Raw genomic sequence first — 27,646 nt, 5'->3', positions numbered from 1 at the left:
GGAGGGGGGATGAAGTAAGATTTTCATTGCAGGGGTGTGCGGAGATCAGGGTCAGATAAACATAATGGGTGTAGGGGATTGTGGGAAGGGTTGACCTACAAACTTTGTGCAGTTTGCGTGGGGGAAGGTCAGATGTAAAAGGTAAGTGTTTTGGGGGGAAGGGCAAATAGTTATTGTAATTGTTATTGGAGGTGGGAAAGGGGCATTATAAATTTATTTATTTAATTTTGGGGGTTACTTCTTTAAAAATTTAAATGTGCCGACAGGGCTGGCTGCCCTTTAAAATGGTGCCAGTGCCTGTGCACAGGCAGTTGATGCCATTGCTGGGGACGGACAGCCTGCTCCCTCCACGAGATTGCTGGGGGCAGGCTGCCTTGGCTATTTAAATGAGACACTGCAAGGGAAATTGCGGTGCTCTTTGGCGTGCGGCCTGCGTGGGCATGCCCCCATTTTTTGAGTTCAGCACCGAGATCGGCGGCGGGCTCTTAAAATTGAGCCCACTCATTTACCTCAGTCCAGTGCACCTCTTTATTGGAAAATCCTCATTTCCAAAGAGAGTCATCCTAGTTGGTGACACTGAACCCTTTGTCTATTTTCAGCCATTTTCTCCTTCAGTTATGGGACAACTTTAAGGGTGACTACTGGCCCCTTAAGAGCTACTTGCATTGTACAATCTGTCCCTTGATCCATGGCACTGCCAGTGCATCATTCACAGAATGCCATTAGTGCTGAATATTTATGACTATGAGCTGATTTCAGGCAACTGCAAGATCAGAAGGAAGCACCACAGATATAAGCTATACTCAAAGAACATCAGAACACTGTTACCTACCTCCCAATGTTCAAGGAACTTTATGCTGTGTGTGTTTTTATTTGGTATATCAATGCATCTTGCCCCTTTATAATTGAGCCATTTTGGAGCAAATTTGTGACTTTGTTTATTAAAAAACAGGTGAAGTTGGTTTGTACTCCACAATGCAATGGAACTGACAGAGCACAAAATGGCTGCTGGTTTCCTGTTGTTTTGTTCATTTCACAATGGCAGAAGATTAATAGGTACAAGAATGCTCATACAGCACAAGAGACAGCATTCAGGATTTACAGATCTCATTAGTTTTATTGATTGAACTTGACGTGCACTGTTTTCAGAGATTTTGATTTAATAAGCAAGTGCTGTGCTCACCTGAATCAAAAGTGGATTTGAAATAGCAGAGTGACACCACTGCTTCTGCTCATGCTAGTGAAGGTGACTTCAGTACTCACCTCGTATGCTCGCAGCATTGTTCAAACCTGTAATGGGGAAATTGCAAACATCAGTCAGTCAGCAATGTTCAAGGCACAATTTGTCAAATCACACCTGCTTTGCTGAGGATACTTTGCAATATTGGCTTCTCAACATACCTACAGTAACAAGAAATATTACTTGTTGTTGACTTGCCGAATGCTCTGCTCAATCCACTGTGACTCTCATATCCATCTCACCAGTTAAAAACATGTGCATCAATTGTAACAGGAAAAGGTTTCTATTTTATTGATCTGTAGCTGGCGGGTGATGCCAGGAATATCATCGCAGATCTATGCAGTACCCGGACAACACCCATGATATGTTTGTTTGTGTCAAATCTGAAAGTAGACACAAGATTTATGAAAAAAAGCTGTTGGATAACTGCAGGGGAACACATCCATTTCCAGACTTCACTGTTTTTAATGCTATTCTGGCTTTGGAAGATATCAGAAGCTGTAGCCTGATGCTATATCTCAAAGCCAAATCGTCAAGCCTACCCAAAAGAAAAGTATAAAGGAGTACACAATAAGGTCAATAAAGGCAAATGCTTTTAGCTTCTTAAATGTCAGACCTAGAGGTTAGGATTTCATAGTTTCAAGATCACAATGCAGACCTGAAGGGGGAAATCAGAAAATGTCATTGTTTATTACATCCTACACAACATGGGACACTGCAGAAGTCAGATGGTACTTGGATGTATGGTCATATTTTACTGTGGCTCCAAAGGGGTCTAAGGGCACACCTTACCTTGAAAGCAGAGACACATGTTCAAGTGGCAAAATGTGGAAGAAGTCACCTGGTAAAGAAGAGGCTTCTCCTCACAGAACCAAAACTGCGAGGTCGAATCTCCACCAAAGTAGAAAGGTTAGATGATTTTAAGAAAAAGTAAAAATGTCAACAACAAAGGAAAATATTTTCACCAACATAGTTTTGTATATTAGTTTATTTTTTTTATTTATATGATCTACTTATTTTATATACATTTATAGCAGTAAATAGATGAGTGTAGATGTACATAAATCTACTCCAGTGCTAAGTTCAGTTAACACAGGTGCTCCCTTCAGTGAGTATGAGTGTCAGAGCTGATAAGTATAGCTATTGGTGTTGACAAACCACTTCCTCTGATTGTTGCTTTAAAAAAAGCAGTAACGTAGGTCCTGGGAAGTCTTATTACTATGAGCAAGCCACTGCAGGTTAGATGAGCCTCTCGCTTGAAGATGAAGAGTAGAACTGGTGAGTTAATGATTGAAATGACATTGTTCATTTGTAAATGTAAATGAATCTTATCTGTAAAGTGTTGTTTCAACTATAACGGTAAGAAAAATAAACTTGAAGTTAGAAAAATATGACTAGTTGCAAATTAACATTTTTAATACTGCCTGTATTAGAAAAGAAAAACAGTTTCAATCTGTATCCTCTCTGAATTGTTAATACACTGAAGAAAATTAAAACTTGTTTAAACATTTCAAGGAGAACATTGCAAAGATAGTACAGTATGTGTATCACAGAACATTTACAAAAAGCAAAAAGCAGTTATGTGCACAGTTCAGTCACTGTGCTTGCCTCAGCTAATGACTCAATCTAAAGATTTGATACATTTTGCAGTCTTGTCAAGCATTTAACACTGTAATGAGGTGCGGCACCTTACAAATTAATGGTGCTAGCAAAAATTACTGATTGGATTTCCCCATTACCATGAGCTTGCAATTTCAGCATTTTAGCACACAGCAGCTGTGAAATAAGTGGAACCTGTGGCATGCTGGCATTCTATAATTTCTTTAACATTGCATGAATCTCAGTCAGGCAGGGTAAGTGTTACCACATAAATAACATATAGCATGGCATGATCTCACCATTTCATTGGCAGCCAATAAAATAAAGATATAAATTTTCCCCATACTGTGGTAGTTGGTCAGAAATGAATTGTGCTGTTTCAAGCCTGTTAAACTTGCTCTCCAGTTTAATTTTCAGTATCTAAAATGATAGCACAGCAAAAATCCATTGGAAGAACATAGCAATTATTGATCAGGTGATACTCAGTTGTTCCTCCCTTCCCATAGCTGCTGAGCTGTTACTAGACTGGTGCATGAAGTAAACAGGATAAAATTAAGTTTAATATGAAACAAACAGAAATTTTAGGCCAATGATAAAGGAAACCCATTGATTATTACCTAGCCAACAGTCAAGACAAAAGGAAGTGCAATGATAACTTAGTAGCCTACAAGTGTTAGTGGATCTAAGTTCATAGGCAGATGGTCACAGGTTAACGTCTCAGAGATGAATGTTACTCCAGTCTGTTCAAGATGGAGTCATGATGCATAATAAGAGGTAGAATCTCACTTCAGAAATGTTAACAAGTCAATGTAATGTGTCTCAGTTGGTTGTTTCTATAGTACCTGGCTTTACCATACTTCTCCCTACCAGTTTGGATAGAGCTTTCTTAATTCAAGGTTTCTGCTGGTTGTAATGGTATATAAGGCTTGGTTTTCCAGTTGTTTCTGAATGATTAATGTGTGTTAGTTGGGGGATATAATCAGAAAATTGGGTGGAGTTCCAATACGCTGGATCTCTGCCCATTTTTGCATCTGCCCGATTTTCTTCATTTTTCCAGAGGTCACAGGAAGTGCATTTATGTGTGGTTCCAGGCAAAAAAATTATCTTACATTTCATTATGAGTTATGCCATATGTTGCAAGCAAATCAAAAGTCCACCTCCACCATAACACTACTGGTGATTGTTAAGGTCACAGCTGCCCTTAACCATTAGGCTACAAGGTCATTTCAGGCAATCACTGGTGACATAAGTAACATTTTGCAATCAACTGAACACAGATGCACTTATCAAATCGCAGATGCGTTGTTCGTTCAAACTAGCAATTTCATCTTCCTGAGGAGCATGACTCTCAATGTAACATTCTCAAAAGTTGAAGGAGTCATAGATTACACCCACTTATTATTGAAGGCATAAGTAGTTACATTCCTGTGCAAATTTGTCTTGGCAAAATAGAAGTGGGTGACATCCCAGGAGTGCAGCTTCACTTCAAAAATTGGGACAAACGCTCATGAATCTGGGCAATAACTATGGAACTCCAAGGAGGGAAGTTAGTTTACTTGAGACCACAGTTGGCCTTATAAGGATACTTCCTGCATCTCCCAATCAGTTGGCATTTTTCATGTCAGGCTCTTTAATCTTGTTGCCAACATTACCAATCAAAGATCTGATCTCCTCCTACAATCAGAACTATATGATAATTAGGAATGGTGCTGAAAGCTTGCTGCACATTTTAATGAGTAAAGGTACACTTGGTATACTATTGAGTCATGTAGGTTAGAACGCCTCAGATTTAATCTCTGGTTTCGCTGAAATAACTCATCTTAGCTGGACCAGCAGAGACATTATAATATTTAACCTTGTATCCCTGGGCTGAGGGTGGGCTATGCGAGGTTTCCATTCCTGATTACTCATTAGTGGGTGAGGACAGGGTCTGTTCTATTATAATGACCTCTATAATCAAATAATCTACAGACATTTGATGAATAATGTTGGGAAGTCATGCTCCTGGCAGGGAGCATTGCTCTGCAGAAGCAAATGTTGTGAATTTAACTGCATACTCTCCACAATTAAAAATGAAAAAAGAATCTTGCAGTGCATGGACCCAAGTTCCCAATATGTAATACCAGTGGGCAGGCCACCGTGCCAGGAGCATGATTTCCTAAAATTACTTCTTTACTGTCTGCATTCACACATGAAGAATGGCAGCTTGGTGGGCTAATGCAATTGTGTGTCACATATTAGCAAGAGTCACCACTTTCAGGGGAGGAGAGAACATTGGAGAAGATAACAAGTAGGTGAAACTTAGACCTCCCTACCTGCTTGTGGTACAGCTGACTTAAACTACTATTTGTCGTAAGGCAAACTAAAAAAAAAATCCATCCATTTCTAAGTACACATCATTAATAATAATAATTGTATTAGCAAAGTTTTCATTTTCATTTTCTTGTACTGTGGTCAGCCTTGGTCTCTTCTTCCTTGTTTATACAAAAAGCTACTGGGGTACTTATAAAAAAAACTTTCATATCTATTTTGTGATTGTACAGTGGTATTTTGCACAAAACATTATAATATGTTGCAGCTATTTGTCAGTTCTACGCTGGGAGCTGAACCAAATTCAATGTCTGCAATGAACGCAAAATGGGTCATATTGGGTTTACCATTAAGTTCTGTCCCTTATTGGATGATTTTTGGTTTAGGTTGGTTTATCCATTTTTAAAACTTTCTGCCCAAAGGTGATAATTTCTGTTGTACTGTCAAATGGTATAATTGTTGTCATCTATGGATATTTGTCATCATAGATATTTGGATTTAATTGTGGACTTCACAGCCACAGTAGATTTAAAGTTCAAAAGTGAAATGTTTTGAGATGAAGGAGATTCCAGGTCATAACTCATGTTCAGCTTTCAGGTGCTGTTCGCAAACGACTCTGACTCGGCTCTCTGAAGCCTTCACTTATATACACTACTTAAACATAATTCTAATTCTGTATTGCAAATCTAAATCAAAATAATTCCGAAAAACAAAGACAAACATAACAATTTCTTAGCAAGTTTTTTTAATGTTATTTTCTGCACTACCCCTTTTTTGTTCCTCTTGCTTTCTGCATCATCTGTGATGAGGAATGTAACTTGTATTGAGGTTTCTTCTAAATCACTCTGAAACATGCTCCTGGAAGATCCACAAAAGTGCCTAATTTAATTTACCCTCTTTGCCTCCGTGATTGATAATAGGACCTATGTGGTTTAAAAAGAAGACAATAGCATAATTGTTATATTCCAGAAAGCCAGTTGGTGAAAGATGGTCCTGGAGTTAATCTTTCCTCAGTCTAGCATTTATTTACAGAGTGAAACATTACGGTCTGGATTTTAAAGCCACCCCGCCGCCGGGAACGGTGGCGGGGGGGCCAATGAGGATTGCAATGAATTAGGCCGCCACCGACCCCGACGCTCGGCAACGGGACCCGCATTAAAATATGTTAATGCCTACTTACCACGCAGGCTGCAGTGATTCAGCCACCACATTGCAATCTTTATTCTGGCGGCTGACAATGCCATGCCTTCGAATCCCCATTCAGGGTAAGGTGGCGTGAGGGGGGAGAAGCGGTGTTAAAACGCTGTGGATTGGTCGGGGGGGTGGGGGGGGGGGGTGCCGGAAGGGGTAAAGAACAAAGGTTCCGAACTTTGTTGGGGGGAGAGGTCAAATTTTCAAGGTAGTTATTCCAGGGGTGGGGGTGGGGGAAAAGGCAGTAATATTGTGATATGCCATTGGGGTGAGGGGGGGGGGGGGGGGGTGGAAATGCATGGAAAGGTTATTTTATTCATTTGTACTAGACTTTACAGTAAGTGGCCCTTTAAATTTCTAAAGCTCATTAAGGGCTGTAAGCTCTTTAAAAATGGCACTGGTGTCTGCACATTGATGCCGGACGCTGTTGCCAGTGACAGCTTGCCAGCCCCCGCCACGTGATTGGGGTGGGGGGGGGGTGCGGATAGCCCGGACATGGTAACGTTTGTAATCGCGGCGGCTTTGCAACGTGGTCCCCATGCGTGCAGGTTGCATTTTTGTACGCACGCCGCTTATTTTGGTGGCGGAGTCTTAAAATGCAGCCCTAGAAGTATACACCTCAAAACTCAACTATACCCCAGTTTCAGTGAATGTCTCTTGATATCTGCTTGTGAAACCCCAAATAATGCCCTCCACCTGCATATAATTAAACAAAATTGATATACAATTAGCAATAATGTCCATCTTTCCTGTTCAGATTCCTCTTTTTCCCATAAATTGCACCATCTACATGAGTTCTCCGTCAATGTAATCATAATTAGAATTAAATCAATTGAGGTCACACAGCTGAGGCAACCAACAGGGAGATGTTTTTAAGTTACAGTTCGATCAAACCCTTAGCGACCAGAACTCCAGAGTACAATAAAATGAAGTTAAAAAAAAAATGACATTTTGATTATTATAGGGCTAGATATTTAAAATGAGCTCTTAAATTTGTTTATGTCACTGATTATTAGATATGGTTTTGTGTTAACAATTCCCAAATGCAGAGCTCTCAATATCAGCCATAGAAATGTGGGAAAGAGTGAAATAGAGGGATTTTCCAACAGGGATGGAAGGAAAATGAACATGTCAATTTGACAGCGATCACATCCCAAATCCCGGGGATAGAGTTATCTAATGATTAGGAGGGCCTTTAGTGTTACAACAGGGGCAGCTAGGCATTGGTCCATCGGAATCCCTGCAGATCGATTACTCTTTGTTTCCTCAGTTGTGGGACCTATACTAGACCAAGAATGGAAGCTACTTCTGTTCTCTACACACTAAGACCCAGTGGGCCTATTGGGGAGCATCTGGCAGAATTTTCAAGGCAGTCTGGGAACACCTCAGACTCTTATCCAAAGTACTACTGCATTATGGGATGTAGGAATGTGGCAAAAGAAGTGTTACAAATCAGGAATTTCTATTCAGTTTAATTTCTGATTTTCCCCCATCAGAATTTGTGCCAGATAGAGGAATTTCTAGGGTATAACCTTTCTGTAATGGCTACTTATAGTGAGTGGTGGAAATAAAAATTGCTGCTATTTTGATTAGTATATTGCACAGATGTTTCATCAGTATCACTCATCGGTATAGTTAAGAATCAGATAATATATAACCTAATGACATGGATTTCGAGAAATCACTGAAATATCTGCATACTGGAGGCAATTTCAACACTTTCCTCATTATTTTAAGCGTGAGTTACAGTATGTTACTGTTAGAGATTTTGCAAATAAAAGGATATCTTTCTAATGGGAAGGCAGTTCCATATTTATTTAGAAATACAGCACTGAAACAGGCCTTCGGCCCACCGAGTCTGTGCTGACCAACAACCACCCATTTATACTAATCCTACATTAATCCCATATTCCCCACCGCACCCCCACCATTCTCCTACTTACACTCGGGGCAATTTACAATGGCCAATTTACCTATCAACCTGCAAGTCTTTGACTGTGGGAGGAAACTGGAGCACCTGGTAGAAACCCACACAGTCACAGGGAGAACTTGCAAACTCCGCACAAGCAGTACCTAGAACTGAACCTGGGTTGCTGGAGCTGTGAGGCTGTAGTGCTAACCACTGCACCACCTCGATATATGTGCATATTTGCATGTATATCACTCATCACTCATCATCACTTCTGCCAGAAAGTACTGGAAGTAGCAGCAGTGCGCAGGGAGCTGGTGGAAAAACTCAGCTAATTTTCTGCTCCAATATTCTACATGTAAAGATTAAAAGATACCATAGTGGAACTCGCAAGACAACATGGATTCATAGATGTACATAATGATGTTACTGTGGTCAGGTACCACCTGAGCATTAAGTTGTAGAATTAAATAGAAATTACAGAACAGAAATAGAGCTATTGGCCCAGCTGGTCTATACCAGTGTTTATGCTTTGCATGAGTCCTCCCACCCTACTTCATTGAACCTTATCTGCATATCCTTCTATTCCTTTCTCCTCATATACTTATCTGGCTTCCCCTTAATGGCATCTATGCTTGTCACTGCAACTATTCCATGTGGTAGGAAGTTCCACATGATCACCAGTTGCTGAGTAAAAAAGTTTCTTCTGAATTCTTTATTGGGTTTATTAGTGACTGACTTATATTTATGGTCCACAGTTTTGAACTTCCCCACAGTGGAAATGCTTTCTGTTCATGAGGTTGGTGCAAAGACCTCTAATGCCTATATGGATATCATGTGTGACTCTGCACTCGAGGGAACGCTGCCACTTGGTGAAAGCTGTTTGTGCATCTTGTCTATCTGATGCCTTCTTCCACAAACAGTGCTGGCATTTTCTTGCATACAGCAGACTGCCTGATGGGTGACAGATGGTTGTTGAAGTGGTTTAGAATGATGTGCTACCTATAAAGATCGGGTGTTATCTTCAGGCCTTCATTCAGGAAATGCAGCAACTCTTCTGGCAGTTTGACTTGTGAACTAGAGATTGTGAAGATGGGTCTCCGCTGACATGTTTATAAACACTGATGGCTGGATACAGCCAGATGTATCCAAAATGCCTAGACAGTAACTGCATTTTCTGGCATCTCATCATCTCCTCTTCCTCATCTTAGTTACATAGCATGTTTAGAATCCCTAAAAAATCTCATCCTCACCAATTTGCAAAAAAGTGAGCGTTCGACTCGGTGGTAACGTTCTGTCTCTGAGTTTTGAATCCTGCAGACAGTTCCAGTGAGTGGCGCTCCAGCTCTGAATTCTGATTTAACATCCGGTGGGTGTAGATGCCCCCTGCCCCATCCCTTATTATATGGGTTATACGAGCCAATATCCTGCCATATAGGGCAAACCATCCTATGGGCTGGTATTAAGTTCGTATGTTCGTGAAAGGAATGTTCACGCTGTTAATTGGCCTGTGACTCCTTCCACTACTTCACAGTATTCTCCACAGGAAAAGTGTAAAGTTACAAAACCAATACCTCTTTGCAAAATGTGAGTGAAAAGCCAGCAGCAACCAAGAATAAAGAGAAAGGATATTGGAAGCATAAGAAAGGCTAAAAAATCAAGGACTCCCCAGGAATACTAATGCAGAAAATAAAATGCAGGAAAGGGTACAGGAAAACATTTTTTGAAAAATAATTACAAAATACTTCCTACAAACCAATCTTCTCCCTTTATGAAGTTTACTTTCAGAAGGCCAGGTCCTACGACTTCTGTGCACCACTTTATAAGTACAAAGTTAATATTATGGGTGAAGCCTGGATGTGACGGAAGCTGCACCTGCCAAAAGGAAACATATTAATTTTGTCATATGGAACACTATTTTGAACTTTTACTGGACATTTAACATAACTTGTTTAAAAAGACCACAGAGCTGAATGGCTGAAAATATGGCTGCACATTTGCATTCTGAGAGACAGTTGAATAGAGAGATAATGGACGTGCTCCCTGATTCAATTAGCAAGATTGGCTGGGCAACAGTGATGATTCACATCTTGTCTGTGTAAGAACCAGCACTCCATTACCCCCTGCCCCCCCCCCCCCCCACCCCGTCACTGAGTATGGTTAGTAAGCTTTGAAGAATCAACAACCCTCGCAGGTGATGCTGTTTCAAACAAAGAGCTGGTCACATGACTAACCTGCTGGCAAACCACATCAGTTACAGCGGTTACCTTTGATTAAAAACTTAGTTAGTGCATTCATGGGATTGTCACAAAACACTAGTTAAGGTCCACTGTAATTAATGGGTCACGTGACATGACCCTCATAGCACTCAGCATTTTATATATAATAACATATATAAGGTGTTGAGATGAAATTCCTTTGTCTGTTATTTCGTAATAGATTTAACATACAAACAATAAGATATTGTTTTGCAATTCCAATATCCCTTATTTTATAAGATATCAGCTAAAAGGCATTTGATACAGTGCCACACAACAGATTCGTGAGCAAACTCGTAGCTCATGGAATAAAAAGGATGGTAGCAATGTGGATACGAAATTGGCTGAGTGCCAGGAAACAAAGAGTAGTGGTTAATGGATGTTTTTTGGCCTGGAGGAAGGTTTAGTTTAGTTTAGTTTAGAGATACAGCACTGAAACAGGCCCTTTGGCCCACCGAGTCTGTGACGACCATCAACCACCCATTTATACTAATCCTACACTAATTCCATATTCCTACCACATCCACACCCTGTCCCTATATTTCCCTACCACCTACCGATACTAGGGGCAATTTATAATGGCCAATTAACCTATCAACCTGCAAGTCTTTGGCATGTGGGAGGAAACCGGAGCACCCGGAGGAAACCCACGCAGACACAGGGAGAACTTGCAAACTCCACAGGATCAGTGTTGGGAGCCTTGCTTTTCCTGATATATATTAATGATCTAGACCTTGGTGTACAATTTCAAAGTTTGCAGATGATACGAAACTTGGAAGTATTGTGAACTGTGAGGAGGATAGTGTAGAACTTCAAAAGGACATAGACAAGTTGGTGGAATGGGCAGACAGGTGGCAGATGAGATTCAATGCAGAGAAATGAGGTGATTCATTTTGGTCAGAAGAACATGGAGAGACAATAGAGAATAAAGGGTACAATTCTAAAGTGGGTGCAGCAGCAGTGAAACCTTGGTGTATTTGTGCATACATCATTAAAGGTGGCAGGACAAGTTGAGAGAGCAGTTAATATAGCATACAGTGTCCTGGGCTTTATTAGTAGGGGCATAGAGTACAAGAGCAAGGAAGTTATGTTGAACTTGTATAAGATACTAGTTCGACCTCAGCTGGAGTATTGCATCCAATTCTGGGTGCCGCACTTGAGGAAAGACGTAAGGGCATTGGAGACAGTACAGAAGAGATTCACGAGAATAGTTCCAGGGTTGAGGAATTTCAGTTATGAAGATAGATTGGAGAAGTTAGGACTGTTTTCCTTGGAAAAGAGAAAGCTGAGAGGTGATTCGATAGAGGTATTCAAAATCATGAGGGGTCTGGACAGAGTATGAAAAGGAAGAATGTGCAGGGTTATGGGGAGAAGGCATGGGAATGGGACTGAGGGAATTTCTCTTTGAGAGAGCCAGTGCAGACACAATGGGCCGAATGGCCTCCTTCTGCGCTGTAACAATTCTGTGATTCTGTGAGCTAAAGTTTGACAATAAATTGAAGGAGTTAATATAGACTGAGTTATATGTCAGTTGGAGGCATAAGTGTGATGTGATAGTAATTCTAAGGGGGGAATTTTATGCTCCCCCGACAGGGTGAGTTTGGAGGTGGGGAGAGCATTTAATCAGGTGGGATGGTGGGAGGGATCCTGCCACCTTCCTGCCCCTTTCCTGCCTCTTTCCCGCCTCCACGCCAATTAAGTCCATGGTGGGAGGGTCCATGGACAGCCTTCGCACCCCACCATCAATTGAGGCCCTTAAGTGGGCAATTAATGCCCAATTAAGAGCCTCATCCTGCCACTGCTGGTATTAGCCCAGCAGTGGGTGGGCCTCTCTGCCCACAGGGAGCAACCGTGCAGGTTGCTTGCCAGCTCCGGAAGGTGAGGGTGTGTGGTGGTGGTGGGGGGGTCCCTTGCTAAAAGGCACTTACTGCCTAATCGAGGGACCCGGTGTCATGTGTGCCCAACATCCCTAGCCTCCAGTGCGTCCATTACTGGCAGCAGCCAGTGCTTCCATGGTGGCGCTGTTCAGTAAAAGAGCTGCCAGCCTCTGACTGGCTGGCAGCACTCGACGGGTCTTCCGTCACTGGGGTCCTTAATCCTGGGGAAGGCCTGCCGCTGTCCATTTAAGTGCCTAATTGGCACATAATGTGCAGTCTTCCCCAGAGGCAGTAATGTGAGGCTCTTGCCATTACTTCAGCTGATGGCCGAGATCCCCTTCACCCACATAAAATCCCCCCTAAGTGTGTAAAAAACTCATATGCAGTGTGGTAAGTTCATCTCTCTGTTTTGTGAACTCACACTTTTCATTTCACTGAAATTTAATTTACGGAATAACACTGGATTATTATTTGAACCCTTAGCATACATTTTATCATAGCACAAAATCTTAAACATCTTCCTTTGATAAATAATTTTGTGCAAATTCCTAATGGATTCTGTTATAATGCAGAATTTAAGAAATAAAATGACTGGATAATTCTTTGAGAGGCACTCTGACAACCTTTGAGCTCTCAAATGTGGGAGAAAACTTCAATATTCTTGCTTTTTATTGTGCGATAATGGAAATGATCAGATACAGCGATGGCGATATGCATGTAGCTTAATAACCTCACAAAAGCTTTCGGCATTTATCAATGTGAATAGTGCCAACGTTTTTTGTGGCTACACTTTAGGATCTAGGATGAAACTGAACCTTGTTCGACAAAATCATCATGTCTTTAATTGATCACTGTTTTTCATGAGACTGACAGCAATCTAGTTTAGGAAATCAAGCTATACCATGTCAATAGAACAACCAGAACAGGTTCAAACTAGTAAAATTCAAATTTAGAACTGATCTCAGGAAATTCTTCTGTTTTGTCTTTATGTTGTTTTCTGGTTCCGAGATGTTGGAAAGAATCACACTTTAAAACTTGGAAAAGGCTGGAGTCGGTCTTGTTTATTTCAGCATGATACTCTGGCTATAGACCTGATATAGAAACATAGAAAATAGGAGCAGGAGTAGTCCATTCAGCCCTTCGGGCCTGCTCCACCATTCATTGTGATCATGGCTGATCATCCAAATCAGTAACCTGTTCCCGCTTTTGCCCCATACCCTTTGATCCCTTTAGACCCAAGTGCTATATCTAACTCCTTTTTGAAAACATACAATGTTTTGGCCTCAACTGCTTTCTGTGGTAGCGAATTCCACAGGCTCACCACTCTCTGGGTGAAGAAATTACTCCTCAGCTCAGTCCCGAACGGTTTACACTGTATCCTTAGACTATGACCCCTGGTTTTGGACTCCTCCACCATTGGGAACATCCTTCCTGCATCTACCCTGTCAAGTCCTGTTAGAATTTTAGCGGTTTCTATGAGATCACCCTTCACTCTTCTGAACTCCAGCAAATATAATCCTAACCGACTCAATCTCTCCTCATATGTCAGTCCCGCCATCCCAGGAATCAGTCTGGTAAACCTTCACTGCACTCTCTCTATAGCAAGAACATCTTTCCTCAGATAAAGACACCAAAACTGCACATAATATTCCAGGTGTTGCCTCACCAAGGCCCTGTATAATTGCAGCAAGACATCCCTACTCCTGTACTCAAATCGTATTGCTATGAAGGCCAACATACTATTTGCCTTTTTTACCGCCTGTTGCACCTGCATGCTTACCTTCAGCGGCGGGTGTACGAGAACATCCAGGTCACGTTGTGTATTCCCCTCTCTCAATTTATAGCCGTTCAGATGATAATCTGCTTTCCTGTTTTTGCTACCAAAGTGGATAACCTCACATTTATCCACATTATACTGCATCTGCCATGCATGAGCCCACTCACTCAACTTATCCAAATCACTCTGAAGCCTCTCTGCATCCTCCTCACAACTCACCCTCCCACCCAGTATTGTGTCATCTGCAAATTTGGAGATATTACATTTCGTTCCCTCATCTAAATCATGAATATATATTGTGAATAGCTGTGGTCCTAGCACCGATCCTTGCGGTACCCCACTAGTCACTGCCTGCCATTCAGAAAAAGACCCATTTAACCCTACTCTTTGTTTCCTGTCTGTCAACCAATTTTCTATGCATCGCAATACACTACCCCAATCCCATGTGCTTTAATTTTACACGCTAATCTCTTATGTGGGACTTTGTTGAAAGCCTTCTGAAAGTCCAAATAAACCACATCCACTGGCTCTGCCTCATCAACTCTACTAGTTACATCCTCGAGGAATTCTAGTAGATTTGTCAAGCATGATTTCCCTTTTGTAAATCCATGCTGACTCTGTCCGATTCTACCACTGTTCTCTAAGTGCTCTGCTATAAAACTTTTGATAATGGACTCTAGAATTTTCCCCACTACCGACGCCAGGCTGACTGATCTATAATTCCCTGCTTTCTCTCTACCTCCCTTCTTAAATAGTGGGGTTACATTAGCTACCCTCCAATCTGTAGGAACAGTTCCAGAGTCTATAGAATCTTGGAAGATGACCACCAATGCATCCACTATTTCTACTGATTCAACTGTTTTTTGTGTTACATATAACATGACTCCCCAGCGCAGCCGTGAATGTGCCCCCCGCCCCCCCACTGGAACACTTACACATAACAACTAGTTCCTAGCAATTCGTTCCTAACACTTTTTGGATAGTATTACAATATATACATATCTAACATCTTATTTACACAAAGAGTGATCATATCTGATTTGTGATCATGTATGAGCAGTGTCTTTGCTGCTAGATTCCTGTGATGCTGCAGCTTAAATGACTCTATTACCTGCATTAAGTAAAATGATTTCACTCTATCCATTATTCTGCTACTCCCGTTAGAGATGATAGGATAGCCTTTTCTTCATGATCACCCATTGGCAGATGCATTGCACCTGAGAGGAAGCAACTGTTTTTCCTCTCCTGGACCATGGAGGAAACACAAGCACAGCTGCAGGCTTCTTGCACAGCTACAGGTCTGAGAGGCCTGCAGCTGTGCTCTTGACCATTGCCATCGGATCCTTCTAGCTACTGCTGGAAACCAGCAACCAGAAAGATCCAAGTGCTCAACTCATCAGGGGTGGGGTGGGGATGATGGGGCTGGGGATTTGTACTACAAAAAATCTTAACTTGCCCATTTATTCTTTAACCTGCCCCGTGTATTACTGCAGCCCTTCAAACCACAGGGTACAGAGACCATGCACTGGTGGCAAAGTTCTCCAGGCAACCTTACACCGGTGTCTAGTGGTTGGATCTACAGGAAAATGAAGCAGGATAGCCAGGAACTGCCACTCCCACCTCATAATAATTGCAGCACTGAATCCTCACCTTCAACAGGTGCAGGTGCATATACTCAGACTGGGGAAGTCCTATGAGAACCTGGGTTTGTATAGACAACGCAGAGATCTGATCTAATGAAATAAAAGCAAAATACTGCAGATGCTGGAAATCTGAAATAAAAACAAGAAATACTGGAAATACTCAGCAGATCTGGCAGCATCTGTGGAGAGAGAAGCAGAGTTAACATTTCAGGTCAGTGACCCTTCTTCAGAACTGGTGTAATGATCTCTACCCCTCCTTCTTCTTCACAGCACCTGGCCAATACTGATTTCTACGGTCCAGTGAAAGGGGCAATGTACCTTGATGCCAATACACTTCCTGAGGATGCAATCATTTTTCAAGGCTACTACACTCCTTGAAGATACTTGATACCATCCAAGACCTCTGAGAACTCCTGCAATCATCTATGATAATATTTTTTATCTTAACAAAGTACACTACCATGATAACACAATAAACTACTTGAATAACTCCCAAGAGATTGACATAAAGCATATGCAGGAAAAGGAAATAAACACTACAATAACAATCAGTTATTACTATGTGCAATCCTCTAATGAGTTTGAGTTCATTACCTATGTAGATGTAAGTTTCCGAGGACTATCATTACCATTATGTGCACTTCATACTCACGCACTGAGATGTAAACATTCAGATGACAAATCATTTAAAATATATTGCTTTAGTTTCTATCAACCGCAACACAAGATCAGCATTTAATTGTTCCCTTGAGCAGTCCGAGTAGACTTCCTTTACAGGACCCATACTCACTTCTACCTCATTTAATATTTAATCTCCTTATAACTGCTGTCTCGTCATGCTTTTCTTTCGGATTCCTTTCTTTCTTTTCACCTTTCTTTTTCCAGCTGAGCCTTTGTGATTTGGGTTCCCACTTCTTATTTAAATATTTATAGGAAAGCTGCAAAAATGTGTAGAATTGTACCAGCAGCCAAAGAAATAATCCAGGCACCAGCCTGTAAGTAGTTCATGATCCCTTTTGGGGGTGTTGGGGGTGGTGCTCCTTCATGCCATTTATCATCATGTTCAGCTGTGCGAGATTAAGAGCGGGCATAGGCTGGAGCTTGGCATTCAAAAGTGGCAATGCTGGTGTCAGATCAGCATTGCACACTGATTGACATCATCATCTGACTTTCTGCATGCTGCAAGAAGTCATTAGGTGCACGCATTAACCTATTTACCAAGATGGTGTCCACCACACTTCCCGTCTAAGTGCGCGCATGGATTGTAGATGCCTTTTTGAGCATCAGGAGGCCGAATAGCAAGTGAAAAACAGATGCTACAGAGCCTAATTTCTGTCCAGCTACATTTCAATGAAGGGGGCTGCAATAGACTGGTGAAGAACCTTGGTTTGATTGGCGAGTGTCTCATAACCACTGACAGCAAACAAGAATGCAAAGTTGTAAACCAAAACAAGATGTCAAGGCCCTGTGGCCGGAATGCTCGATAGGCTGATCACGAGTGGAGAAATGGTTAGTCACAGTGAGGATGTGAAATAAATTATGCAAATTGTAAAATAAATATTCAATTAGGAAGTGGGAACCCAAATCACAAAGGCTCAGCTGGAAAAAGAGAAAGGTGAAAAGAAAGAAAGGGATGATTATAGATCACACCATTGGTGTCCTCAAACAATGACTCAGCTGCCTGGCCCACTCTGGTAGAGTCCTGCAGTACTCAGCTGAGTGTTCATTAAGATTTATAGTAGTATGCTACATGTTGCAGAACCTGGTCTGGGGGAACATCCCTTGCCACCTATCAGGCAAGAGGCTGAGGAGCAGGAGTGCGAGGAAGAGGAAGTGCAACAGGAAATGGAGAAACTGAAAGAGGAAGGGAAAATACAGCCGAGACATCCCCTTTCTGCCTGGGCTCTGTTTGGTTAAATAACTCATGAGCAATACCAGTAACCTCACTCACATCTCCCCATTCACCAACAGTCCCACACTCTTTATCTTTCCTCTATCACTGACTATCACATTGTCATCATTCCAACAACAGAAAAATAAAAGCCATGAATTAATGCATAAAAAGTAAACTAATCCCCTTGTTCAGTCCCTTAGTGCCTCTTCTGTGTGTCTTTGCCTCTCCTGGTGCTCCAATGAGCTGCTTTCCCAGTGGCTGCAGCATTGGTGGTGGAAGGCTGTGAATTTCAATTGAAAAGATTGCAGATGGCCTTGGAGGGCAACCTCATGCAGCTCTGGACCTATAATGCTCACTTTCAGAGCAAGGCCCACCTTGCAGCAGTCTGGGCTGCCTGGCTGGCAGACAGCAACAAGAACACTGACAGAGTGGCAAGGGTGTGAGCACAAATATTATCATCCTGAGAGACAATGCATACTTCATTGAGCCACTGCCACTCTCCTGGGCTGGTGCCTCAGCAATCCCAAGTAATCTGTTGGAGAACAGATTGATGAACTACTGTGATGTCCTAGAAACTCCTTTGAACACTAGTATTCACAGTCATGATGGCAGCAGTCTGAGCTTGCATGGTGGCACTCAGACTTCTGGTGGAGGTTGTTAGTGCTGCGATGGAAGCTGAGACTTTGTCCATCAGGTGCTGCATCGTGGTGGATTCCATTGGTGCACTGATGGAAGTGACCACCCATTCCATGTTGGAAAGGATGAGCTCCAAGCTGTGCGCAAAGTATCATGCAAATTTAGTGCTGAACTCCTCCATGCTTCTTGACATTCAGTGCTCCTGTGCAATTTTGGCTGGTGTTTCGCCATGTGCAGCTGTCTCCTCTCTCCTAGGGCTGAATTTAGCTCCCCACCAGGTGTTGGGGTCCATGGCAGGGAAGGCCTGACGATCGCTCTTGAGGATGCCCGCCCCTGACCCCGATGCCGTGAGGGTCCAGCCCGATCTTCACGGAGGCGGAGAGGCCTCATGGCGGCCCATCCGCCGCTCGGCGATGGACTTGGTATATATATATTTAAATACATTCAAATACCTGACTTAATTGCAAGCCCGCCGCTGCCCTCTGGTCCCGGAGTGGTCTTCGTGCTGCTGGCCAGCATTCCCGCCCTTTCCTGTCCCCTTCCGGGGAATTGAGGTGCCAAACTGGTTGAGAGGAGGGAGTGGGTATTTTTTGGTGTTGGAGAGGTCCAAAAATACCGCTTTTAATCTTTTTCAGAACTGTTTCCTGATTTCTTTAAAAATCCCAGAAGGGCTCCAAGCCCTTTAAAAACGGCATCAGCACTTCCACACAGGCAGCTGATGCCATTGCTAGTGACAGACAGACCACCCCCTGGTCATGATTGAGGGGGGCGGTGGGGGGGGGGGGTTGCGGGCTGCCCTGTCCATTCAAATGAGCTGCCGCACTGAAGATTGCAGTGACTCACCAACATGCAGCCAGCACGGGCCGGGCGCCACTTCCTTCGCCCGCCACTGACCTTGGCGGCGGTAGAAGAAGATTCCAGCCCTAGTCTCTAAAATACACACAATATCCTATCTGAGCTGGTGGCTGTGAATGTAAGATTGAGTGATGGCCTTTCTTCATCTTCACCCACCTACTGGAGAGGTTCCAGTTCTTGGTTACCTGAAATGAGAAGGGGACAAGGGTTGGGTTGTGGTGAAGGGAGGGGTGAAAGTCAGAAGTGCATGCCTACATCATCTATAGCTTCTTACTCAGAAGAGATTAAGGGATGAGGAAGCAATGGGATGAGAGAAGGAGGATTAGGTATGCAAATACCCTGATGATTAATTGCTTCAGCGGCATCAGTGGTCATGGCCTCAGTGATGTCCTTTCTCATGATAGCCAGCACTATCTCCCCCATGGGGGTTACAACAGGTAGGTTGTCCTGCAGTTTTTGTTGCTTTTATGCACCACCTTCTCCAGCAAGAAAGAAGGTAGTATGTCAGTGAATGTCCTGCAATATGTTTGGGTGATGTGGCTGTCATGGTTGAATAGCTGCCAGTATGTTGGAGCTGTGTGTTGTGGATGTAAAGCTTCCCACGGTGCTGTTGTGTGAAGGTGAGGTAAAGCATATAAATGTCAGGGTTGAGTCCTGATTGACAGCGATTGCTGGTAGGTAAGTGATGGGGGTGCAATGCATTAGAGTTACAGAAGAGGGATGTGAAGTAGTGGATGTGATAAACATAGGGAGAGAAGAAGTATTAATTGGATTTGCATCCCTGAAAGTGCTTAAGTCACCAGGGCCGGGTGAAATATACCCCAGGCTGTTAAAAGAAGCCAGACGGGACATAGCAGAAGGTCTGTCCATCATTTTCCAGTCCTCACTGGATACAGGTGTGGTGCCGGAGGATTGGAGGACTGTTAACATTGTACCTTTGTTTAAAAAGGGAGCAAGGGATAGACCGAATAATTATAGTCCAGTCAGTCTAAGCTCAGTTGTGGGCAAATTATTGGAATCAGTTCTGAGAGACAGGATAAACTGTCACTTAAGAGGGCACGGATTAATCAAGGATAGTCAGCATGGATTTGTTAAGGAAAGATCTTGATTGAATTTTTTGAAGAAGTAACAAGGAGGATTATCAGGGTAATGCAGTTGTTGCAGCTTTTGTCCCACACGGCAGACTGTTTAAAAAAATAAAAGCCCATGGGATCCAGGGAAATGTAGCAAGCTGGATACAAAATTGGCTCAGTGGCAGGAAACAAAGGGTAATTGTTGATGGGTGTTTTTGCGACTGGAAAGCTGTTTCCAATGGCATTCCGCAGGGCTCAGTACTAGATCCCTTGCTTTTTGCACTATATATTAATGATTTGGACATAAATGTAGGGGACATGATCAAGATGTTTGCAGACGACACAAAAATTGGCCGTGCGGTTCTTAGCGCAGAAGATAGCTGTAGGCTGCAGGAAGTTATCGATAGACTGGTCAGGTGGGTAGAAAAGTGGCAAATAGAATTCAACCTGGAGAAGTGTGAGGTGATGCATTTGGGGAGGTCAAACAAGGCAAAGGAATACACGATTAATGGGAGAATACTGAGAGGTGTAGAGGAAGTGAGGGACCTTGGTCGATAAGGTGATTAAGAAGGCATATGGAATCTTTCCTTTATTAGCCGAGGTATAGAATATAAAAGCAGGGAGGTTATGCTGGAACTGTATAAATCATTAGTTAGGTCACAACTTGAGTACTGTGTGCAGTTCTGTTCACCTTGTTACAGAAAGGATGTAATTGCACTAGAGAGGGTACAGAGGAGTTTTACGAGGCTGTTACAAACATATGAATATATGAACCAGCAGCAGGAGTAGGTCATTCGGCCCTCGAGCCTTCTACGCCATTCTATAAGATAATGGCTGATCTGCTTGTGTACTCAACTTCACTTTCCTGCCTACCCCCGATACCCTTTGACTCTCTTGTTTGTCAAGACTCTGTCTACCGCTGCCTTAAAACATTCAATGACCCTGCTTCCACCTTTCTCCGGGGAAGAGAGTTCCACAGACTCATGACCCTCTGAGAGAAAAAAATTCTCCTCCTCTCTGTCTTAAATGGGAGACCCCTTATTTTTAAACTGTGCCTCCTAGTTTTAGTCTCTCACAAGGGGAAACATCCTTTCCACATCCACCCTGTCAAGTCCCCTCAGGATCTTATGTTTCAATCAGATCACCTCTCATCCTTCTAAACTCCAATGAATACAGGTCTAACCTGTGCAACCTTTCCTCATAAGATAACCCTCTCATAGAGTCATAGAGAGATACAGCACTGAAACAGGCCCTTCGGCCCACTGAGTCTGTGCCGACCAACAACCACCCATTTATACTAATCCTACATTTAATCCCATATTCCCTACCTTCCCTCAATTCTCCTACCACCTACCTACACTAGGGGCAATTTACAATGGCCAATTTAACTATCAACCTGCAAGTCTTTGGCTGTGGGAGGAAATCAGAACACCCGGCAGAAACCCACGCAGACACAGGGAGAACTTGCAAACTCCGCACAGGCAGTACCCAGAACTGAACCCAGGTCGCTGGAGCTATGAGGCTGCGGTGCTAACCAATGCGCCACTGTGCCACCCCAATCACAGGAATTTCAGGAATCAGTCGAGCGAACCTTCTCTGAATTGCTTCCAATGCAATTATGTCTTTCCTTAAGTAAGGAGACCAAAACTGTACACAGTGCTCTAGATGTGGTCTCACCAATGTCCCATACAACTGTAGCAAAACAACTCTACTTTTATGTTCCATTCCCCTAGTATTAAACAACAACATTGCATTTGCCTTCTTAAACACTTGCTGAACCTGCATACTAACTTTTTGTGTTTCATGTACGAGAACACCCAGATCCCTCTGCATCTCAGAGTTCTGCAATCTCTCTCCATTTAAATAATATATTGCTTTTCTATTCTTCCGGCCAAAGTAGACAAGATCACTATTCCCCACATTAGACACCATCTGGCAAATCTTTTTCCACTCATTAGCCTATCTATATCTCTTTGCAGACTTCTTAGGTCCTCTTCACAACTTACTCTCCTATCTATCTTTGTGTCATCAGCAAATTTAGCAACCATACATTCTGTCCCTTCATTCCAAGTCATTGATATAGATTGTAAATAGTTGAGGCCCCAGCACTGATCCCTGTGGCACTCCATTAGTTACAGCTTGCCAACCCAAAAACAACCCATTTATGCCTATTGTCTGTTTCCTGTTAGCTAACCAATCCTCTAGCTATGCTTATATGTTACCTCAATACCATGGGCTTTTCTTTTGTTTTGCAACCTTTGATGCGGCACCTTGTCAAATGCCTTCTGGATATCCAAGTACACCACATCCACAGGTTCACCTTTATCCACATTGCTGGTTACTTCCTCAAAGAACTCTAATAAATTAGTCAAACATGATTTCCCTTTCACAAATCCTTGTGTACTCTGCATGATTGAACTGAGATTTTCTAAATGACCTGCCATAACCTCCTTAATAATAGATTCTAGCATTTTCCCTATGACAGATGTTAAGCTAACTGGCCTATAGTTTTCTGCTTTCTGGCTTCCACCTTTCTTGAATAGTGGAATTACATTTGCTATTTTCCAATCTGATGGGCCCTGTTCAGAATCTAGGGAATTTTGGAAAATTAAACCCTGCATCCACTATCTCAGCAGCCACTTCTTTTAAGACACTAGGATGAAGTCCATCAGGACCTGGGGACTTGTCAGTTTTTAGTTTGAATAATTTTCTCAGTACCCTTTCCCCGGTGATGGTAATTGTTTTAAGTTCCTCCCTCCCTTTCAACTCTTCAATCATAATTATTTCTGGAATGTTATTTGTATCCTCTATAGTGAAGAAAGATGCAAAAAATCTATTCAATTCCTCCTCCATTTCCTTATTTTCCATTAACTCCCCAGACTCACTCTCTGGAGGACCAACACTCACTTTACTTACTCTTTTCCTTTCAAAATACCTGTAGAAACTCTTACTATCCTTTTTATATTTCCACCTAGCTTTCTCTCATACTCTAATTTCTTTCTCCTGATTATTCTTTTAGTCATTCTTTGCTGTTTTTTATATTCTGTCCCTAGATATAGGATTCGCCAGAACACTGGTCCCAGCATGGTTCAGATGAAGACCGTCCCAGTGGTGCAGATTGCACTTTCCCCAGTACTGGTGCCAGCGCCCCATGACTTGAAACCCATTTCTCCCACACCAATCTTCTGACCTGCCGCTACACTTCACTGAATTGTAAGCTTTTTCTTTCTACTTGATATTATCCTTAACTTCCTTAGTGAGCCATGGATGGTGCGTCCTTCCCCTGGAGTCTTTCTTTCTCACTGGAATGTATCTTTGCTGAGGGTTATAAAATATCTCCTTAAATGTCTGCCACTGCATCTCTACTGACCTATCTCGTAACCTAATTTCCCAGTTTACTTTAGCCAGCTCTGTCTTCAAACCCTCATAATTACCCTTATTTAAGTTTAAAAGACGAGTCTTAGATCCACTCTTCTCACCTTCAAACTTAATGCAAATTTCAATCATGTTGTTATCACTGCTACTGAGGAGCACCTTTACTATGAGGTCATTAGTTAATCCTGTCTCATTACACATTACCAGATCTAGAATAGCCTGCTGTCTGGTTGGCTCTAGAACGAGCTGCTGTAAGAAACTGTCCTGAAAACACTCTATGAACTCATCATCCTTGCTATCTTTGCCAATCTGATTTATCCAATCTATATGCAGATTAAAATCACCCATGATTATCACTGTACCTTTCTCACTAGCCCTCATTATTTCTTCCTGCATACACCGTCCTACAGTGTGGTTACTGTTAGGGGGCCTATAAACTACTCCTACAAGTGACTTCCTACCTTTAGTATTTCTATCTCTGGCCAAACTGATGCTACATCTTGATTTTTAGAACTAAGGTCACATCTCTCTATTGTGCCAATGTCATCCTTAATTAACAGAGCTACGCCTCCACCTTTTCCTAAATTCCTGTCCTTCCAAAATGTCATGTACCCTAGAATATTCAGGTCTCAACCTTAGTCATCTTGCAGCCATGTCTCTGTGTGGGCTATCAAATCATACATATTTATTTCTCTTTGAGCTATCAATTCATTTGTTTTGTTATGAATGCTACACGCATTCAAATACAGAGCTTTTAGTTCTGTCTTGTTTCTATTTACACAACCTCTAGCCTTAGCTGCTTGCACACACTCTTAATTTTGTAAATTCTGCCCCTTCCTGCCATGCTTTGATTATTATTTCCCTTATTGCTACCTTGCTGTCTTGCCTTGTCCTCCCTCTTTAATTTAACATATCTTCTCTCACTTGATCTCTTGCCCTCACTATTTAGTTTAAAGCCCTCTCTACTGCCCTAGATATAGGATTCGCCAGAACACTGGTCCCAGCATGGTTCAGGTGAAGACCGTCCCAATGGTGCAGATTGCACTTTCCCCAGTACTGGTGCCAGCGCCCCATGACTTGAAACCCATTTCTCCCACACAAATCTTTGAGCCACGTATTTAACTCTAATCTTATTTACTCCATGCCAATTTGCTCGTGGCTCAAGTAATAATCCAGAGATTATTACCTTTGAGGTTCTGCATTTTAATTTAGCCTCTAGCTGTTCATACTCCCTATGCAGAACCTCTTTCCCAGTCCTATCTATGTCATTGGTACCCACATGGACCACGACAACTGGATCCTCCCCCTCCTACTGCAAGTTCCTTTCCAGCCAGAGCAGATGTCGCAAACCCTGGAACTGGGCAGGCAACACAACCTCTGGACTCTCGCTCTTGGCCACAGAGAATTGTGTCTATCTCTCTGACTATACTGTCTCCTACTACCACTACATTTCTGTTTATTCCCCCCGCTTGAATGGTTTCCTGAACCATGGTGCCAGGGTCAGTTTGCTCTCATCCATACATGCTGAAAGAACCTCAAACTTGTTGGACAATTGCAAGGGCTGAGACTCCTCCCCCTTCTGCCTACGTGATCCCTTTACCTGCCTCACTCACAGTCACACCCTGACCCTGACCACTGACCACTGACCAAATCAGACAACCCTATTCTATGGGGTGTAACTGCCTTCTGGAACAAAGTGTCCAGGACTGGAAAAATGCAGCTATGAAGAAAAATTGGATAGGCTGTGGCTGTTCTCCTTGGTTCAGAGAAGGCTGAGGGGAGATTTGATTGAAATGTACAGCATTGTGAGGGACCTGGATAGAGTGGATGTGAAGGGCCTATTTACCTTAGCAGAGAGGTCAGTGACTAGGGGCATCGATTTAAAGTGATTGGTAGAAAGATTAGAGGGGAGATGAGGAAAAATGTTTTCACCCAGAGGATGATGGGGGTCTGTAAGGGTAGTAGAGGCAGAAACCCTCAACTCATTTAAAAGGTGTCTTGATATGCACCTGAAGTGTAGTAACCTGCAGGGCTACGGACCAAATGCTGGAAGGTGGGATTAAGCTGCGTGGCTCGTTTTTTGGCCAGTGCAGACACGATCAGCCAAGTGGCATATTTCTGTGCTGTAAACTTTCTATGATCTCTATGATTTGAGCAATGGCTGGGACTAGCAGTATGGCTTTTAAAGTAGAACTCGTGAGACAACTGGTATGAGATCATTAAACTTCTTCTTGCACTACATCCATGTTTGAGGAGCAACACCCCTGGCATTGACATTAGCAGCTATTTCTTCCTACTGCCTCCTGAGTATCTGGCTGGAGGGTTTCCTTTCCCCCCTTGCAGATGCAAGACATCTCTCCTCTGTTCTACCTCTTCCACCAAGGCATCCAATGCATTATCAGAAAACTTTGCACACTCCTTACCATATACAGCCATTCTTCAATCTCTGACAGCACAGACTTTTCTCATAAAGGACTCCCACCACCTATTCAAGCCACATTGTCCCACCCTTTAAGATGCTATGCTGCCTTTAACTAGGCTAGATACTCAGACTATGGAGCCTACTGCTGATGTATGCATCCAATGAACTGTGTGAGGTAGTGCTGGCTGCATACAGCAGTCATTTAAAACAGCAGATAGTATTAATTTATCAAGCTGCCTGCATGGCAATAAATCACGCGGGTTAATTATATATTGTGATTCCTACACCCTTTCTTGGGGATTAGCCAATTTCTCCTCCACTACATTGGAATTAGAATTAGAATTAGAACATTACAGCGCAGTACAGGCCCTTCGGCCCTCGATGTTGCGCCGACCTGTGAAACCATCTGACCTACACTATTCCATTTTCATCCATATGTCTATCCAATGACCACTTAAATGCCCTTAAAGTTGGCGAGTCTACTACTGTTGCAGGCAGGGCGTTCCACGCCCCTACTACTCTCTGCGTAAAGAAACTACCTCTGACATCTGTCCTATATCTTTCACCCCTCAACTTAAAGCTATGTCCCCTCGTGTTTGCCATCATCATCCGAGGAAAAAGACTCTCACTATCCACCCTATCTAACCCTCTGATTATCTTGTATGTCTCTATTAAGTCACATCTCCTCCTCCTTCTCTCTAACGAAAACAACCCCAAGTCCCTCAGCCTTTCCTCGTAAGACCTTCCCTCCATACCAGGCAACATCCTAGTAAATCTCCTCTGCACCCTTTCCAAAGCTTCCACATCCTTCCTATAATGCGGTGACCAGAACTGCACGCAATACTCAAGGTGCAGCCTCACCAGAGTTTTGTACAGCTGCATCATGACCTCGTGGCTCCGAAACTTGATCCCCCTACTAATAAAAGCTAACACACCATATGCCTTCTTAACAGCCCTATTAACCTGGGTAGCAACTTTCAGGGATTTATGTACCTGGACACCAAGATCTCTCTGCTCATCTACACTACCAAGAATCTTCCCATTAGCCCAGTACTCTGCATTGCTGTTACTCCTTCCAAAGTGAATCACCTCACACTTCTCCGCATTAAACTCCATTTGCCATCTCTCAGCCCAGCTCTGCAGCCTATCTATGTCCCTCTGTACCCTACAACACCCTTCGACACTATCCACAACTCCACCGACCTTCGTGTCATCCGCAAATTTACTAACCCACCCTTCTACACCCTCATCCAGGTCATTTATAAAAATGACAAACAGCAGTGGCCCCAAAACAGAACCTTGCGGTACACCACTAGTAACTAAACTCCAGGATGAACATTTGCCATCAACCACCACCCTCTGTCTTCTTTCAGCTAGCCAATTTCTGATCCAAAGCTCTAAATCACCTTCAACCCCATACTTCCGTATTTTCTGCAATAGCCTACCGTGGGGAACCTTATCAAACGCCTTACTGAAATCCATATACACCACATCCACTGCTTTACCCTCATCCACCTGTTTGGTCACCTTCTCGAAAAACTCAATAAGGTTTGTGAGGCACGACCTACCTTTCACAAAACCGTGCTG

The 27,646-nt window shown here is 42.8% G+C and overlaps 1 protein-coding gene across 15 annotated transcripts in view; it reads left to right on the top strand.

The window, feature by feature from the left end:
• The window catches only part of LOC137345926 (histone deacetylase 9-like), a 1,063,883-nt gene that overhangs the window by 202,546 nt on the left and 833,691 nt on the right, over positions 1-27,646 (top strand). The window contains exon 1 of one of the 15 annotated variants that reach the window (XM_068009221.1): positions 2,441-2,518. The exons of 13 other annotated variants lie outside the window; for them this stretch is intronic. In XM_068009221.1, coding sequence (XP_067865322.1) covers positions 2,503-2,518 — 16 coding nt within the window. In that variant the 5' untranslated portion in view covers positions 2,441-2,502. Of the gene's footprint in view, positions 1-2,440; positions 2,519-27,646 lie in introns of those variants that run through there. One more of the 15 variants, XM_068009245.1, reaches the window with a different exon arrangement.

This window comes from Heterodontus francisci, chromosome 2 (assembly GCF_036365525.1).
Source record: "Heterodontus francisci isolate sHetFra1 chromosome 2, sHetFra1.hap1, whole genome shotgun sequence".
In the NCBI taxonomy this organism is placed as follows: Eukaryota; Metazoa; Chordata; class Chondrichthyes; order Heterodontiformes; family Heterodontidae; genus Heterodontus; species Heterodontus francisci.
The sequence above is the reverse complement of the archived record's forward strand: the minus strand, read 5'-3'. Positions and strand labels throughout refer to the sequence as shown.